The sequence below is a fragment of the Hyperolius riggenbachi genome, chromosome 10 (assembly GCF_040937935.1).
Source record: "Hyperolius riggenbachi isolate aHypRig1 chromosome 10, aHypRig1.pri, whole genome shotgun sequence".
In the NCBI taxonomy this organism is placed as follows: domain Eukaryota; kingdom Metazoa; phylum Chordata; class Amphibia; order Anura; family Hyperoliidae; genus Hyperolius; species Hyperolius riggenbachi.
Genome location: NC_090655.1, coordinates 255,333,337 through 255,348,242, shown reverse-complemented (window position 1 = coordinate 255,348,242; position 14,906 = coordinate 255,333,337). Strand labels below are relative to the sequence as shown.

At 45.7% G+C, this 14,906-nt stretch overlaps 1 protein-coding gene across 1 annotated transcript in view; it reads left to right on the top strand.

The window, feature by feature from the left end:
• LOC137535333 (zinc finger protein 585A-like) overlaps positions 1-14,906 on the top strand; it is a 250,135-nt gene that overhangs the window by 33,944 nt on the left and 201,285 nt on the right. Inside the window, exons 3-6 of the mRNA XM_068257163.1 lie at positions 11,517-11,651; positions 11,737-11,860; positions 12,325-12,416; positions 12,529-13,171. Coding sequence (XP_068113264.1) covers positions 11,517-11,651; positions 11,737-11,860; positions 12,325-12,416; positions 12,529-13,171 — 994 coding nt within the window. The remainder of the gene's footprint in view (positions 1-11,516; positions 11,652-11,736; positions 11,861-12,324; positions 12,417-12,528; positions 13,172-14,906) is intronic.

Below are 14,906 nucleotides of genomic sequence, written 5' to 3'. Positions count from 1 at the left end.
CCTTTTTAAAATCCACAACCAAGTATATATTTTGCTGCATGACCTGTTGACATGGGTGTTTCAGCTTGATACACTAAAGTGTGCTAAATCTATGGCACGCAAGCATAATGTGCTCTCTTAAAGAGACTCTGAAGCAAAAAAAAATAAAATTATGATATAATGAATTGGTTGTGTAGTGCGGATAATTACTATAACATTTGAAGCAAAGAAAATATTTTTATTTTCAGTTATATAGTTTTTTATAACATTGCATCATTTTATAATATTTGCAGCTTACACACTACTCCGCATTCTAAATGATTTTACAGAGCAGGGAACTATCCTCTGCAGAAGGAAAAACAATGAAATAACTGACAGTTGAGATAATAAGCTTCAGACGACAGAGCTCTCTGCTACTTTGAAAGTCGTGGAGCTCAATGGCTCTTTTGCATAGATGACTGGAGTTTCTTAAAGGACTTACGAGGCGAATGACAGAAAAAAAGTTAATTAGCTTACTGCAATATCAGACCTCAGGGCAGACGATCCGCGGCTCCCTTGTCCTTTCCAGCTGCTCTGTTATCTAAATCCACTAATCATTAGAGGCCCCGACCCAGCCCAGGGTCGCCTTACCTCAGGGCGATTAGAATTGCAGCTTTAAAAATCCTCCGCCTGCACAGTTCGCATAGCTGCTACTGCGGCTACACAGGATTACAGCCCTGCCAGCTGGACATTGCCGCTCCGTATGCCCTGTTATAACATCATGTGGGCGTCACCACATGACCGCCCACATGACTAACTGAGTGTCAAGCCAGCAGCGCCCCCTCAGCAGAGAATACCAGCGCCGAGTTCAGCGGCTATGCGAACTGCGCAGGCGGAGGATTTTTAAAGCAGCGATTCTAATCTCCCTGAGGTAAGGCGACCCTGGGCTGGGTTGGTCCTCTAATAATAAGTGGATTTACATAACAGAGCATCTGGAAAGGACAAGAGAGCCGCGGATTGTCTGCCCTGAGGTCTGATATTGCAGTAAGATAATTAACTTTTTTACTGTCATTTGCCTTGTAAGTCTTTTAAAAGGACTCTGTAACAAACTTTTCAGCCTTATTTCTTCTATCCTGTAAGTTTCTATACCTGTCCTAATGTGGTCTGGGTTACTGCAGCCTTTTCTAGTTGCACTATGTCTGTAATATATCTAATTTCTTTTGTTTGTCAAGCTTTGTCGAGCCAGAGAGGATTGCACTGTCTCTGCTGTGATAGGGAGAAGTTGTGCACTCCCCCTCCACGCCCCCTGCAGGCTCTGTGTGTGTGCTTTGTTTATTGCAGTTTGTGAGGCTTGGGGGAAAGCAGCTGTTGCCTGTCACATGCGAACAGTGACTAATCCCAGAACGCACACGCACGCACACGCACACACACACACACCTACATCACTTCCTGGTGTGTTTTTTTTTTTGTGTAAACACTGCCTAAAACTGGCGATTAAAAGCCAGGATCGCGGCGGGGAGCAACAGAAATGGCAAAGAGGGATCCAGGAGATCACAGTAACAGAGGACTGTATTTTTTTATTGTACAAATCGGACAGTACAGATTCTGTTTTACTCTTCCTGTACTGGAAACAATATTAGACTTATGTCTCTGCTCCTAATGTTTTATTTCTTAGCTGTAGTACACATACCAATCATATCATAATTTTTTTTCGCTTCAGTGTCTCTAAGTTATGGAAGGCCTTGATTGTCTGCATGTCAGGTTTTGCGGCTGTTTGTTTCTGTTTCAGAGTTTGGGCATTTTTCTGGGATGTCTTTGTAGAGGTCCCTGAAGTAGTGGAGCCTAATACTGGGGGCTCTTAGAGCTATCTAACTTGGAAAGAGGGGTAGCCTAACACCAAAGGCACATCTGGCTAGCTTAACTGGGGAGGAGGCTACCATATACTGGGGGCCGATCTAGCTTTCTAACTTAGGGAGGGGCCTACCTAATAGTGGAGGACATTTGGCTAGCTAAACTATGGAGGAAGCTGCCATAAACTAAAAACAATGAAGAGCTTGTGCACAGGAACCACAATATCACAGTTGCTGTAGTGCTCTAAGCTGATGCAAGATTCCAAACATTCATATTGTAGAAAAAAAGCGGCTTGGCACATCCAGGCTAAAACTCCAATTTATTACAAAGCGATTAAAAATCCATACAAACAATCCAACGGCACAGTAGGATATGGAGAGAGGGTGTAAGCACAATTAAGAGTCGACAGCTGTTTCGCACCCAGGTATAGGGTGCTTCATCAGGACAACAAGACTCCCTAGAGACCCCCCTTATATACCTTATACTTGCTAGAAGGCCGACGCACGCAAACGCCATACAAACACGCTGGTCCCCGCTGTAGAATAACTTCCGGAATGCTATGTGTTCCAGCTTGTGAAAACCAGAAGTTGTAATATACTACATTAGCCTATCGATGTGGCCAGAATTGGAGGCGGACGCCGTTGCGTCTTCACTGAAAGGTGACGCCTCCAGTGACGTAGGACCCTGCCCCGCACTGGCGCTGATTGGGAGGGGAACACAGACAGTGCTGCATATAATCGTAACCACAGCAACCCCCCAAACATAAAGAATACATAACACTCGCAGAGCGCCAAGTAGCGCTCCCATGTATGTTATGCCCCACTATAACTGCACCTACCCACACATACAGGGGGACAAACTGCAAGACGGAGTCTGGTGTGTCCAGAAGGCTCTAAAGATAAAGAGTAGAAAATTAAGAAATACAAATACACAAATGCAAACTACAAAACTGTAAGAATATTAAAACCTCTTTAAGTGAGAGCAACTATAATAATACTGACATGTCATTTTGCTCATTCATTCCCAAGGATCCTGTTGAATTGAAAAAGGAAATCCAATAGCTTTCCCACCTCAGCAATTTTCTATTCCAATCTCCACCCCTCCTATCCCTGGTCACCAACTCCAACCCACAGAATCTGAGTTTAGTGGCATCTTCTGCATGGGTCGCATTCATGTGTTGCATGACTCTGGGACACCCTTTAGCATGGGGGTTGCCCAGAGACCTGCAATGTTGCTGGTAACATTGCATCACCATTTTTGTTGTCTGGCCAACATAAATTCTCTGGCAGGGACAAAGTAATCCGTAAACCACTCCTCTAGTTCTACAGTTAATAAACTGTTTGAACTGCACTGTTTGGCCAAATCTCTCAAAGTATTTACCTGTTACTAGAAATGTACTGCCACGGAACAGCCGTGAGAAACGTGGGCGGATCTGGAAGATTCGCAGTCGATTTTTCTGATTTCCTGGTTAGATTTGCGCAGTCATGGCAAGCGATCAGAAACTGAACCTCCTTCCACCAAAAGGCCGGAGCCTGCTGCAGAGTGTCCCCGGCACCCAGCTGTGCTAATGGCCCATCCATCAGATGAAGTTGATAAGCAGCATGGCAGAACCAATTTATTGGGGAAAGAGTTAAACTCTCTGGCTACAATCCCAGCAGGGGAGCTGACACGTAGCTTGCTGCCTTCAAAAGAGCATTCACTTAGAAATGACCTGCTGTAAATCCCAGATGTATATATTATTCCATGAACTACTATATTTGTCATATTTCCTGTGTTACAAGGCTGCCTAGCCCTCCAAACTCAGCGAGTGCCGGGCTGTGTCGGGCGCTGGTTCTGAGAAAGTTTCAGAACATTCTGAGGTAAAGATTGCCAGTTAGGCAGTTCAAAAGTGCCCTGATGATACCACAGGAGTCCCACCCTTCATGTTTGGTATCAGAGTGCTGGGTAAATCGGGATGGACCTGAAAATGTTAGTAAATCTGCCCTGACCTGTATGGTTCTGTGAGATAGAGCCCATATATGGTTAAATATGATTTCTGGTCTCCAGGACAAGGGGAGGACTCCTCTCATATTCTAAGGGGGTGTGTGGCTCCCGCCCTCACTCCCTCCTACTGGATCAGGGGCATAAAAATGGCAGAGGAGCCAAAGTCAGTGTCCTCCACTCTGAACATCATCCTGATTATATCCCTGCCAGCTTGAGGACATGCTGGCACCTGGTTTGTTTGGACTTTGCTAACTGAACTGAAACCAAAAAAAACTTATGATTTTCCCAGAAAGGACATCTTTCCACGAACCTAAGTATTTTATCCTTGTCTTTTCATACTGTGCTACTAATGTCTCTATAATTGTTGATTTTAACGATTTTCTGTATATATTCATTATTTATATTGCACGTATAATAAAGACTTTATAAAAAGTCATTTTATCCGTTCAGCTACACCTGCTATTCAGCCGCACAAACTGAACTCTAGCTTCTGAAGAGACGCTACTATTGTTGCTAGCTAGACAGAATAGAGTGTGTTTAACCATTTTTTCTTGCAGGTCTAGGCTCAGCCAGTCAGTGAGTTCCTCTGTCTCATGGTAAGAGAGGTGGTGGCAGTTATACCCTGAAATAGTGTGTAATTTGTAATTACCGTAACTCACAGGCTCCCTTCTAGTCGGTCTGCTGCCCAAATTACAGCAGTTTCTGCGCCCCACCTGCGACCACAGCTTGCATGGTCTGTGTGCTGAAACCGATTGGAAGGCAATTTGCGTTCCGGCCACTAGGGGTCCTGTGACATTTACAACAGGAGCAACCGCCACATCTGAAATTTCCAGTAGGTACCCCCTCCCCAGAGCCCATCTTTAAATTGAGTGCTTACAAATTCACTTCTACTTAATTGATCCTTTAGGTTGTACCCTTGTGCCCAGAGCCGGATTAAGACTAAACTGGGCCCAAGGCATAGAAGCAGCCTTGTCCCCCCCCCCCCCCCCCATGTTTATATCACCTCTTGCCCTCATTCATACAAACGCAAACACATGGACCCTTTCTAATTTATGTTCATGATTTCCACCAACCCTTACTTTTTTCAGATGTGCTGGAGGGGAGGATGTGGGTAATTGTGAAAATGCAGAGCTAAAGTTAACAGAACATTCAGCAGCCATGTGCAGTGAAACAAGAGGCAGAGCATACTTGTTTGTTTTACCTTTTGATGACTGCATAGTGTGCACACTGCTGTCCAGGGCTCCATAAACATATGACTTGGAATGCTATTATCTTTGGTGTCTTTGTAATGACACACAAGAAGACATGCTGAACAGCTCATAGCACAGAGGAGAAGTGTGGAGAGGACTGTGAGGTGCAATGCAGGCAACTTGTTACAGATGGGGGAGAGGGCAAACTTTCTTCACAGCAGCTGCATCTTCATCACAGCTTCCTGGACCCTGTACTGCACAGTGTAGTTAGAGTCGAGTACAGGAACGGAAGCAGAATACTTCTGTAGCTGCTATTAGGTGTCCAACAGCTGCTAATAGCTGTAAACTTCAGCTCCCTGCTCCTGTGCTGGCTGCCTGTAACGAATTTCAAACGTACTTGATAATGGGGAGGAGAAGCAAACAATCCAGTGATCAGAGCAGCGCGTCCTCTCTAAACTTCATCTCCCCCACTGCTTCTAACGTCATAGAGATTTCCCCGCCCCTCCACACTATTGACAGGAGCTGGAGAAAAGGGAGGAGATAGCGTCCCTGAGTGACAGCGGCCCCATCTGCATAGACACAGCCGCTGCTCGCTGTAATGAAGCAAGGGGAGAAATGTCATTCTGCTGCAGACCAGGGCAAATGACAGCCGGGCGGGGAGACAATTTCAGGTGAGTGCTCCGCCCTGCTGAAAGGCTCTGGGGAGAATACTGTATTCCATAAACTGTAGAAATTCACTTTGACTGCCCCAAGCAATATGATAGTTGCCATTCAAAATATTAAGAACCTCTAAAGTGTCCCCTACATAAGAGAGAATGGATTTTAAAAGAGGCCTTAATTTAAAGTCCAAATATTGTGAAAGAGATTCAGTCAAGGAGCCAATAGCAGACACTATTGGCCTCCCAGGTGGTTTCTCCAGAGACTTATGTATTTTTGGTATAGAGTACCAGACTGGGCTTCTGGGATATTGGTGATAAAGTTCATTGCCCACTTTCCTGTCCAAAGTTCCATCAGTCACGGCCCTAGCTAGTAGTTCTTTCCATTCCTGTTGGTAATGTAAAGTGGGGTTCCCAGGTAATCGTGTGTATGTGGGTCTATCAGAGAGTTGTCTTAAGCATTCTTCGGCGTCTGCGTTTGTCGACCTTCTAGCAAGTATAAGGTATATAAGGGGGGTCTCTAGGGGGGCTTGTTGTCCTGATGAAGTAATAAATTGTAGTTTAAGCCTGGATGTGCCAAGCCACTTTTTTCTACAAGTTGGAGCTGCCATATACTGGGGGTTATCTGGCTGTCTAACTTTGGAAGGGGCACAACCTAATACTGGGGGGTTCTCTATCTTGGGGAGGGGGCTACCTACAGTTTTGTACATAAATATTTGGTCAGAGAAAACTTTCTAATTTTGGTTCTGTACATTAACACAATGAATATTAACCACTTAACGACCACCTAACGCCGATAGGTGGCAGCAGGTCGTAAGTGGTTTTACATGGAAATGGCCGCTCCATGTCAGTTCACGGAGGGTGTCTCCGTGGACAGCCTGCGAGCCTCCGATCACAGCTCGCAGGCTAAATGTAAACACGCGGGTAACAAATCCCCGGTGTTTACGTCGCACGGCACTGCTGCGCAGCAGCGCCGTAAAGGAGATCGGCGATCCCCGGCCTCTGATTGGCCGGGGATCGCCAGCATCTGATAGGCTGAAGCCTATCAGAGGCGGTACAGGATGCATCGCCGTCCTGTACCGCCCATGGGAAGGAGGGGAGGGAGGGAAAGAGAGGGAGGCTGGGAATCGCTGCGGAGGAGGGCTTTGAGGAGTGTCCCCCCCCCCCCCCCCCCCGCTCAGCCACACAGAGCGGCGGAAATCAGACCCCCCCCAGCAGGACATCCCCCTAGTGGGGAAAAAAGGGGGGGAGGAGTCTGATCGCCCTGCCGCTATCCTGATCTGTGCTGTGGGCTGGAGAGCTCAGGCAGCACGGATCAGCAAAAAATAGCCCGGTCCTTAAGTGGTTAAATGAAACAACGCCGATGCAGTTAAGTGCCGACTTTCAGCTTTATTTCAGTGGGGTGAACAAACCAATAGGATGTAAGCGTCAGGTAACTATAGAATTTTTTTAACACAATCCCTTCATTTAAAGGACAACTGTAGTGAGAGTTATATAGAGGCTGCCATATTAATTCCCCCTAAGCAATACCAATTGCCTGGCAGCCCTGCTGATCTATTTGGATACAGTAGTGTCTGAATAACACCAGAAACAAGCTTGCAGCTAATCTTGTCAGTTCCGACATTAATGTTGGAAACAGCTGATCTGCAGCATGCTTGTTCAGGGTCTATGGCTAAAAGTATTTAGCCCCATCTACACCATACAATTTTTTTGTGCGATTTGATTTAATCCGACATGTCCGATTTGAATTCGATTCGATTGGTACTGTGATCGATTTGCCATTGTTTTGCAATGACATTCGACCACATGATCGAATTAAATCCTGTTCGGACATGTCGGATTGGATCAAATCGAATCGATAAATCAAATCACACAAAAAAATGTTATGGTATAGATGGGGCTTACAAGACAGAGGATCAGCAAGACAGCTAAGCAACTGGTATTGCACAAAAGGATTACAAAAAATCCCAGCCTCCCTACAGTTGTTTTATGGGGCTCAAAAGTATTTGGACAATTGACTCAAAAGCTATTTTGTAGGCAGGTGTGGGCAAGTTCGTCATTATGTGATTATGAATTAAGCAAATAAAAGGCCTGGAGTAGGTATGCGGTGTGGTGCTTGCATGTGGAAGATTTTGCTGTGATCAGACAACATGCGGTCAAAGGAGCTCTCCATGCAGGTAAAAGAAGTAATCCTTAAGCTGCAAAATCAAAGTCCCCTCCCCCCCCCCATTCAGCCACACAGAGCGGCGCCAATCAGACCCCCCCAGCAGGACTTCCCCCTAGTGGGGAAAAAAAGGGGGGGGGGGGGGGGGGGAGTCTGATCACCCTGCCGCTATCCTGATCTGAGCTGTGGGCTGGAGAGCTCAGGCAGCACGGATCAGCAAAAATAGCCCGGTCCTTAAAGAGACTCTGTAACAATTTTTTCAGCCTTCTATTCAGTTCTTCTATCCTATGAGTTCCTATGCCTGTTCTAATGTGCTGGGGCTTACTGCAGCTCTTCCTAATTACACTGTCTCTGTAATAAATCAATGTATCTTTCCTCTGTCCTGTTTGTCGGGCTTAAGGTGGGTACACACGTCAGATAAAAGTCTTTGGAAAATGAAAGATCACAGACCAATTTTACCCCCTTTCATGTAGTATGAGAGCCATACTCTACACAGTCTATTCTATGGAGCTGCACTCCCCATCAGACAGAAATCTTTGCAAGATGCTGCACACAAAGATGCTGTACACATTCAACAGATCAGTATCTGCAAAAGATCTGTTCCTGCAAAAGATCCATTCCTGCAAAATGCATTCATAGTCTATGATATCTGCAGATCCCATACACACCTTGTTTAATGGACATTCATCTGCAGATCAGCCAATTATCTGCCGATCTGAAGATCCAACCTGGTGGATCTGATCTACAGATAATTGTCCGTTAAAGAAGGTGTGTATGAGGTCTGCAGATATCATACACTATGAATGCGTTTTGCAGGAATGGATCTTTTGCAGGAACAGATCTTTTGCAGATACTGATCTGTTGCATGTGCACAGAGGTCTTTGTGTGCAGCATCTTGCAAAAAATTTTAGCTGATGGGGAGTTCGGCTCCATAGAATAGACTGTGTAGAGTATGGCTCTCATACTACATGAAAGGGGGTAAAATTGGTCTGTGATCTTTCATTTTCCAAAGACTTTTATCTGACGTGTGTATGAGCCTTAAGGCTTTGATTGTGTGGAATGTGCAGGGCTGCTTGTGATTGGTAGAAGCGATACACACCCTCTGCAGGCCCCCTGCATACTCACACACTATGCTTAGCTGAGCCTATTAGAAGCTGGTTAGTTTGTTTGTAAACACTGCCTAAAACTGTTAATTACAAGCCATAATATAATATTGTAGCAATTTCTTAGATGTATTTTTTCTGAGTAGCAAAATCTACAGTTTGGTACATCCTGAGATGTAAGCACTGGTGAACTCAGCAATGCAAAAAGGCCTGGACATCCAGGTCATCCAATTGATTGAGAGTCTTTCATGGTACAGAAGGACAATGACCAAAAACATACAGCCAAAGCAACCCAGGAGATTATTAAAGCAAAGAAGTGGAAAATTCTTGGATGGCCAAGTCAGTCACCTGATCTTAACTTGAAAATTGAACATGCATTTCACTTGTTGAAGACTAAACTCGAGGCCCCTTTCACACTGCATATTGGCAGTGAGGCAGCTGTACTGCACCTCCAGAAATAGGCCTTCGGGTTACTATGCGGTATTCCCCATCTGGCATCTGGCCAAGCACTTCCTGCCAGCCAAGCGATCATGTGCACGGAAGTGTATTGCAAAAAATACGCCTCCCCACATACGGGATGTGTAAAACCTGCGGCGGGTATTCACACTGACACACGTCGCCATAGAATTACATGATTTCCGGTCCAACGCAGAATGACACAGGTATGCACGGTAACGTAGTTTTGAAACTGCTTCACATTGAGGACTTACCACGGCGCAGGTAATGTGATTTTCCTCATAGGTTTTCATTACACTGCGACAGCAGTGTGGCAATTTGCGGCACCGCCACAGTGTGAAAGGGCCTCAGACAGAAAGGCCCACAAACAAACAGCAACTGAAAGCTGCTGCAGTGAATTCCTAGCAGAGCATTAAGAAGGAGGAAGCCCAGCATCTGGCGATGTCCATGAGGTCAGTGCTTCAGGCTGTCATTGCCAACAAAGGGTTTTCAATCAAGTATTAGAAATTAACATTTTATGTCGGTTATTTAATTTTGTCCAATTACTTCTGAGCCGCTGGAATGAAGGTATTGTGTTTTAAAAATGCTTTAGTTCCCTCAGTTTTATGCAATCATTTTGTTCACTCCACTGAGTTAAAGCTGAAAGTTTGCACTTCAACTGCATCAGAGTTGTTCCATTTACAATTCATTGTGGTTCTGTACAAAACCATAACTAGAAAGAAGTTGTCTGTCCAAATATGGACCTAACTGTAATACTGGGGGCACATCTGAAACAACCTGGGGAGGGGGGCTGCCCAATACTGGGTGCTGATCTGGTTATCTATACTGGGGAGGGGGCTGTCTAATACTGGGGGCTCATCTGGCTATCTATACTGGGGATGCAGGCTGTCTAATACTGGGGGCTCATCTGGCTATCTATACTAGGGAGGGGGCTGCCTAATACTGGGGGCTCATCTGGCTATCTATACTGGGGATGCAGGCTGTCTAATACTGGGGGCTCATCTGGCTATCTATACTAGGGAGGGGGCTGCCTAATACTGGGGGCTCATCTGGCTATCTAAACTGGGGAGGGGGCTGCCTAATACTGCGGGCTCATCTAGTTATATAACTTGGAGAGGGGGGCGTCTAATACTGGGTGCTTATCAGGCTTTGTAAACTGGGGAGGGAGGCCACCTAATACTGGGGGCTCATCTGACTATTTATACTGGGGAGGGGCTGCCTAATACTGGGGGCTCATCTGGTTATATAACTTGGGGAGGGGGGCATCTAATACTGGGAGCTCATCTGGTTATATAACTTGGGGAGGGGGGCCGCCTAATACTGAGTGCTGATCTGGCTTTGTAAACTGGGGAGGGAGGCTGCCTAATACTGGGGGCTCATCTGGCTATCTATACTGGGGAGGGGGCTGCCTAATACTGTGGGCTCATCTGGCTATCTATACTAGGGAGGGGGCTGCCTAATACTGGGGGCTCATCTGGCTATCTAAACTGGGGAGGGGGCTGCCTAATACGGCGGGCTCATCTAGTTATATAACTTGGAGAGGGGGGCGTCTAATACTGGGTGCTTATCAGGCTTTGTAAACTGGGGAGGGAGGCCACCTAATACTGGGGGCTCATCTGACTATTTATACTGGGGAGGGGCTGCCTAATACTGGGAGCTTATCTGGTTATATAACTTGGGGAGGGGGGCCGCCTAATACTGAGTGCTGATCTGGCTTTGTAAACTGGGGAGGGAGGCTGCCTAATACTGGGGGCTCATCTTGCTATCTATACTGAGGAGCGGGCTTCCCCTCTATCCAGCCTATACCGTGGCTGGATAGTGTACTGGTTAAGGACTCTGCCTCTCACACAGGAGACCTGGGTTTGAATCTCAGCCCTCCCTCTTCAGTAAGCCAGTACCTATTCAGTAGGAGACCTTGGGCTAGACTCCCTAACACTGCTACTGCCTATAAAATGTGTCCTAGTGGCTGCAGCTCTGGCGTTTAAATCTGCCAGGAGAAAAGTATGATATAAATGTTATTTGTCTTGTCTTCTTTGTGTATTTGACTTGGGTTGGGGAGCTGCCTTATACTGTCTCATTCCTGCGCACAGCTGACTGGGGAGGTGAGGAGGATTTTGGGAGGTCATGTGACATTATAGTTGATCTTTTTATACAGAGTTTTCCTCCAGTAAAGTCTGGTGATCATGTGACCATCACGGTGCCCCCACCTCAACCCCTGATATCTGAGAGACACAACAAGCAGAAGATTCTGGAAATCACCAGGAAGATGATGGAGCTGCTGACAGGAGAGGTGAGTGGTGCTGGGAATTATGGGATATTAACCGGTAACAGCAAGGGGTATGTCTGGGTGTTAACTGTATCATTGTATGTGTCAGGTTCCTAAAAGGGGTCAGGGTGTTACTGTCTGTTTCTCCATGGAGGAGTGTCAGTATATAGAAGGACACAGGGACCTCTACAATAACCCCATGAAGGAGAATCAGCCGCCCCTCACATCACCAGGTAAGAGGAGACTTTCATGTCTTTTACAGAAGAGTGCAGACCTAGATCCCCTCCATAATTTTATAAACACATGGAGACAATGTACAGGTGAAAGTCCATTTATATCAGTAATTTAAATTAAAAGAATAAACTAATATAGGAAATAGGAAACCTTTGCAGGTGTTTTGGATTAGTTTGGATTAATTAGCTGATTAGAGTCTGACACTCTGAGCCTAGGATATTAACATTTTCACAATATTCTAATGGTTTGAGATCTTGATTTTAGGGCTTTCATGAGCTGTAAGCCAAAATCATCAACATTATAACAAATAAAGGCTTGAAATCTATTGCTTTGCATGTAAAGAGTCTATTTGATATATTAGTTTCACCTTTTAAGTTGAATAACTGAAATAAATGGAATTTTGCATAAAATTTTAATTTTTCGAGTTTCACGTGTATTCAGTCAGTGTGTGTGTTTCCTACAGATGGATCCAGTAACCCACCAGAGAGATGTACAGGTCCTCTTTATCCCCAGGATTGTCAACAGGAAGATCACGCCATCCCCCACTATTATCAGGTAGGTGGGGCTGAGGGTCCCCAGAGACTCCAAACCATGACACATTCTTTCTTCCTGTGTATGCTATTATCTGTGTTCACATTTTACATTATCTCTCACTTTGTGCACTTAGGGTGGAGGACTTATACATGGAAGTGCTGTGGTTAAAGAGGAAGGAGAAGAGATAAATGTGAGGAGTGATCAGCAGTATATGGAGGAGGGTGACATGATGCGGACAAGTAAAGAGGAAGAAGAGACATATGTGAGGAGTGATCAACAGTCCCTGGGGGAGGGTGACATGATGAAGACAATTAAAGAGGAAGAAGAGACATATGTGAGTAATGATCAGCAGTCTGTGGAGGAGGGTGACATGATGGGGACAATTAAAGAGGAAGAAGAGACGTATGTGAGGAGTGATCGGCAGTCTGCAAAGGGTGACATGAGGACAACTAAAGAGGAAGAAGGAGAGACGTATGAGAGGAGTGATCAGCAGTCTCTGGAGGAGGGTGCCATGAGGACAATTAAAGAGGAAGAAGAGACGTATGTGAGGAGTGATCAGCAGTCTATGGAGGAGGGTGACATGATGGGAACAAGTAAAGAGGAAGAAGAGACATATGTGAGGAGTGATCAGCAGTCTATGGAGGAGGGTGACATGATGAGGACAGGTAAAGAGGAAGAAGAAGAGACGTATGTGAGGAGTGATCAGCAGTCTATGGGGGAGGGTGACATGATGAGGACAAGTAAAGAGGAGGACACTGTTACAGAGGGCAGAACAGGTGAGTAATCAGCAGTAAATATAGAATAATGTGTATCTGTATTGCTGTTATAACTGTCACTTCTCACAGACTGGCTATATATGGGGTTATGCTATGAGCTCATTGCCATCTATAACTATCATTCATGAATATATATGGTGACGGCTTGCTAACAATAGCAGTACAGACACCCCGAGGAATAGAAAGGTCTCTTTATTCTCACACTGGGCTTCCCTCTTTTCCTCTGAGACTTTAGCAGTGGCCTTTTGCTAGTGTCAGCAACGCTGATTGAACTAATAAAATGTTACATTTCTGCTAATTAGTTCCAGCGCTGATGCCCATATGTCATTGTTCAGCCACCTTCGTGTGATCTGTGGTTGCTTAGCAACCAAAAGAGGGGAGAGATAAGAAAGCGCTCCTATAGTGGATTAATCCTCTTTATTCATAAGTTGCACAGTAGGTTGCACTTACATGGGTTTCAAAAGAAACACACGTGTCCAGAACCGCCCACGTCTGCTGCGTCCATCCCAGTGTCTGGCCGGGACCTGGGATTGCGATGGTGTCTCTCTGGCGTGTGGCTCCGGGAGGTGCGGGAGAAGCAGGGGGCGTGTCCAGGGCTGCCCACGTCTGCTGCATCCACCCCAGGGTCTGGCCGGGACCTGGGACTGCGATGGTGTCTCTGGTGTGTGGCTCCGGGAGGTGCGGGAGAAGCAGGGGGCGTGTCTGCTGCACGTCAGTGCTGTTACATCACTACTACTACGTAGCATCCGTGGGGCACAGGCTATGTACTCTGTCTCAGACTACTTAGCATAAGGGGCGGGGAGATGCCAGAGTGCAAAGGAGGAAGTTAGCGTAATGTAATACAAAAACTCTGGATGCCCTGTCCACACTTACAGGTATAAAAGCAATTGAGAGTGACTGGCGATTTACTTAAAACATATGAATAAATACATATAAATAACAAAGAAACTTTTGAGATGAAATATGGGAGGGGTGTGGCCTGATTGAATACAAATGTGTTTGATATAAAAATACAAAACTTTATTTAACACTTGCAAAAGAAATTCACATAAAACACATGACAGCAACCTGTCCCATCTCCCGCCACCCCCAAACCCAGCTGCCCCCTGAATCAGTACCCAATAATCCCACCTAAATGGTTAATTGTCATGTGCACATGGCTCTATACTGAGGCTGCTCAGCCTAACATCAAACAACCCAGCCTGACACATGCAGGGGGATGAAAAGATCCACAAATAGCACTAGAACTCCAAAGCCAAGCTGTGGCAATACCAAGTATTGCTGAGCCTCAACTCCTCAGTCAGTAGTAATGCAAACATCACACAATCTCCACCGGTCTCAATTGCAGTAACATGAATTGGATGTACTTGAAGAAGAAATTGCGAATGATTCACTTAAACACCGCCTATAAGGCATACTCAGCAAATTCACAGTACCAGTCCCTTCAAATATATGGTGGGGCAAGTTGACCAGCAGCATAAATGCTCAGAAAGCTCTCATCATTGTGTAAAGCAAGATTAGCAACATCAGCTGCAGCATATCAGAGTTCATATATTAGCAGCTGATTCAGTGAAGCATAACCACATGCATAAACATGTTCTCTGCATGGAGCAAGCAAGCTAAGCTCCGAGTGTAACACCCAGCTGTGCAGCAAAGTTCAGAGGAATATGAGCAGGTGCTGTATAGAGAGTGCAAGTTGCCTGGGAGATCAAGTTGCCCACCGGGCTCTTACTGT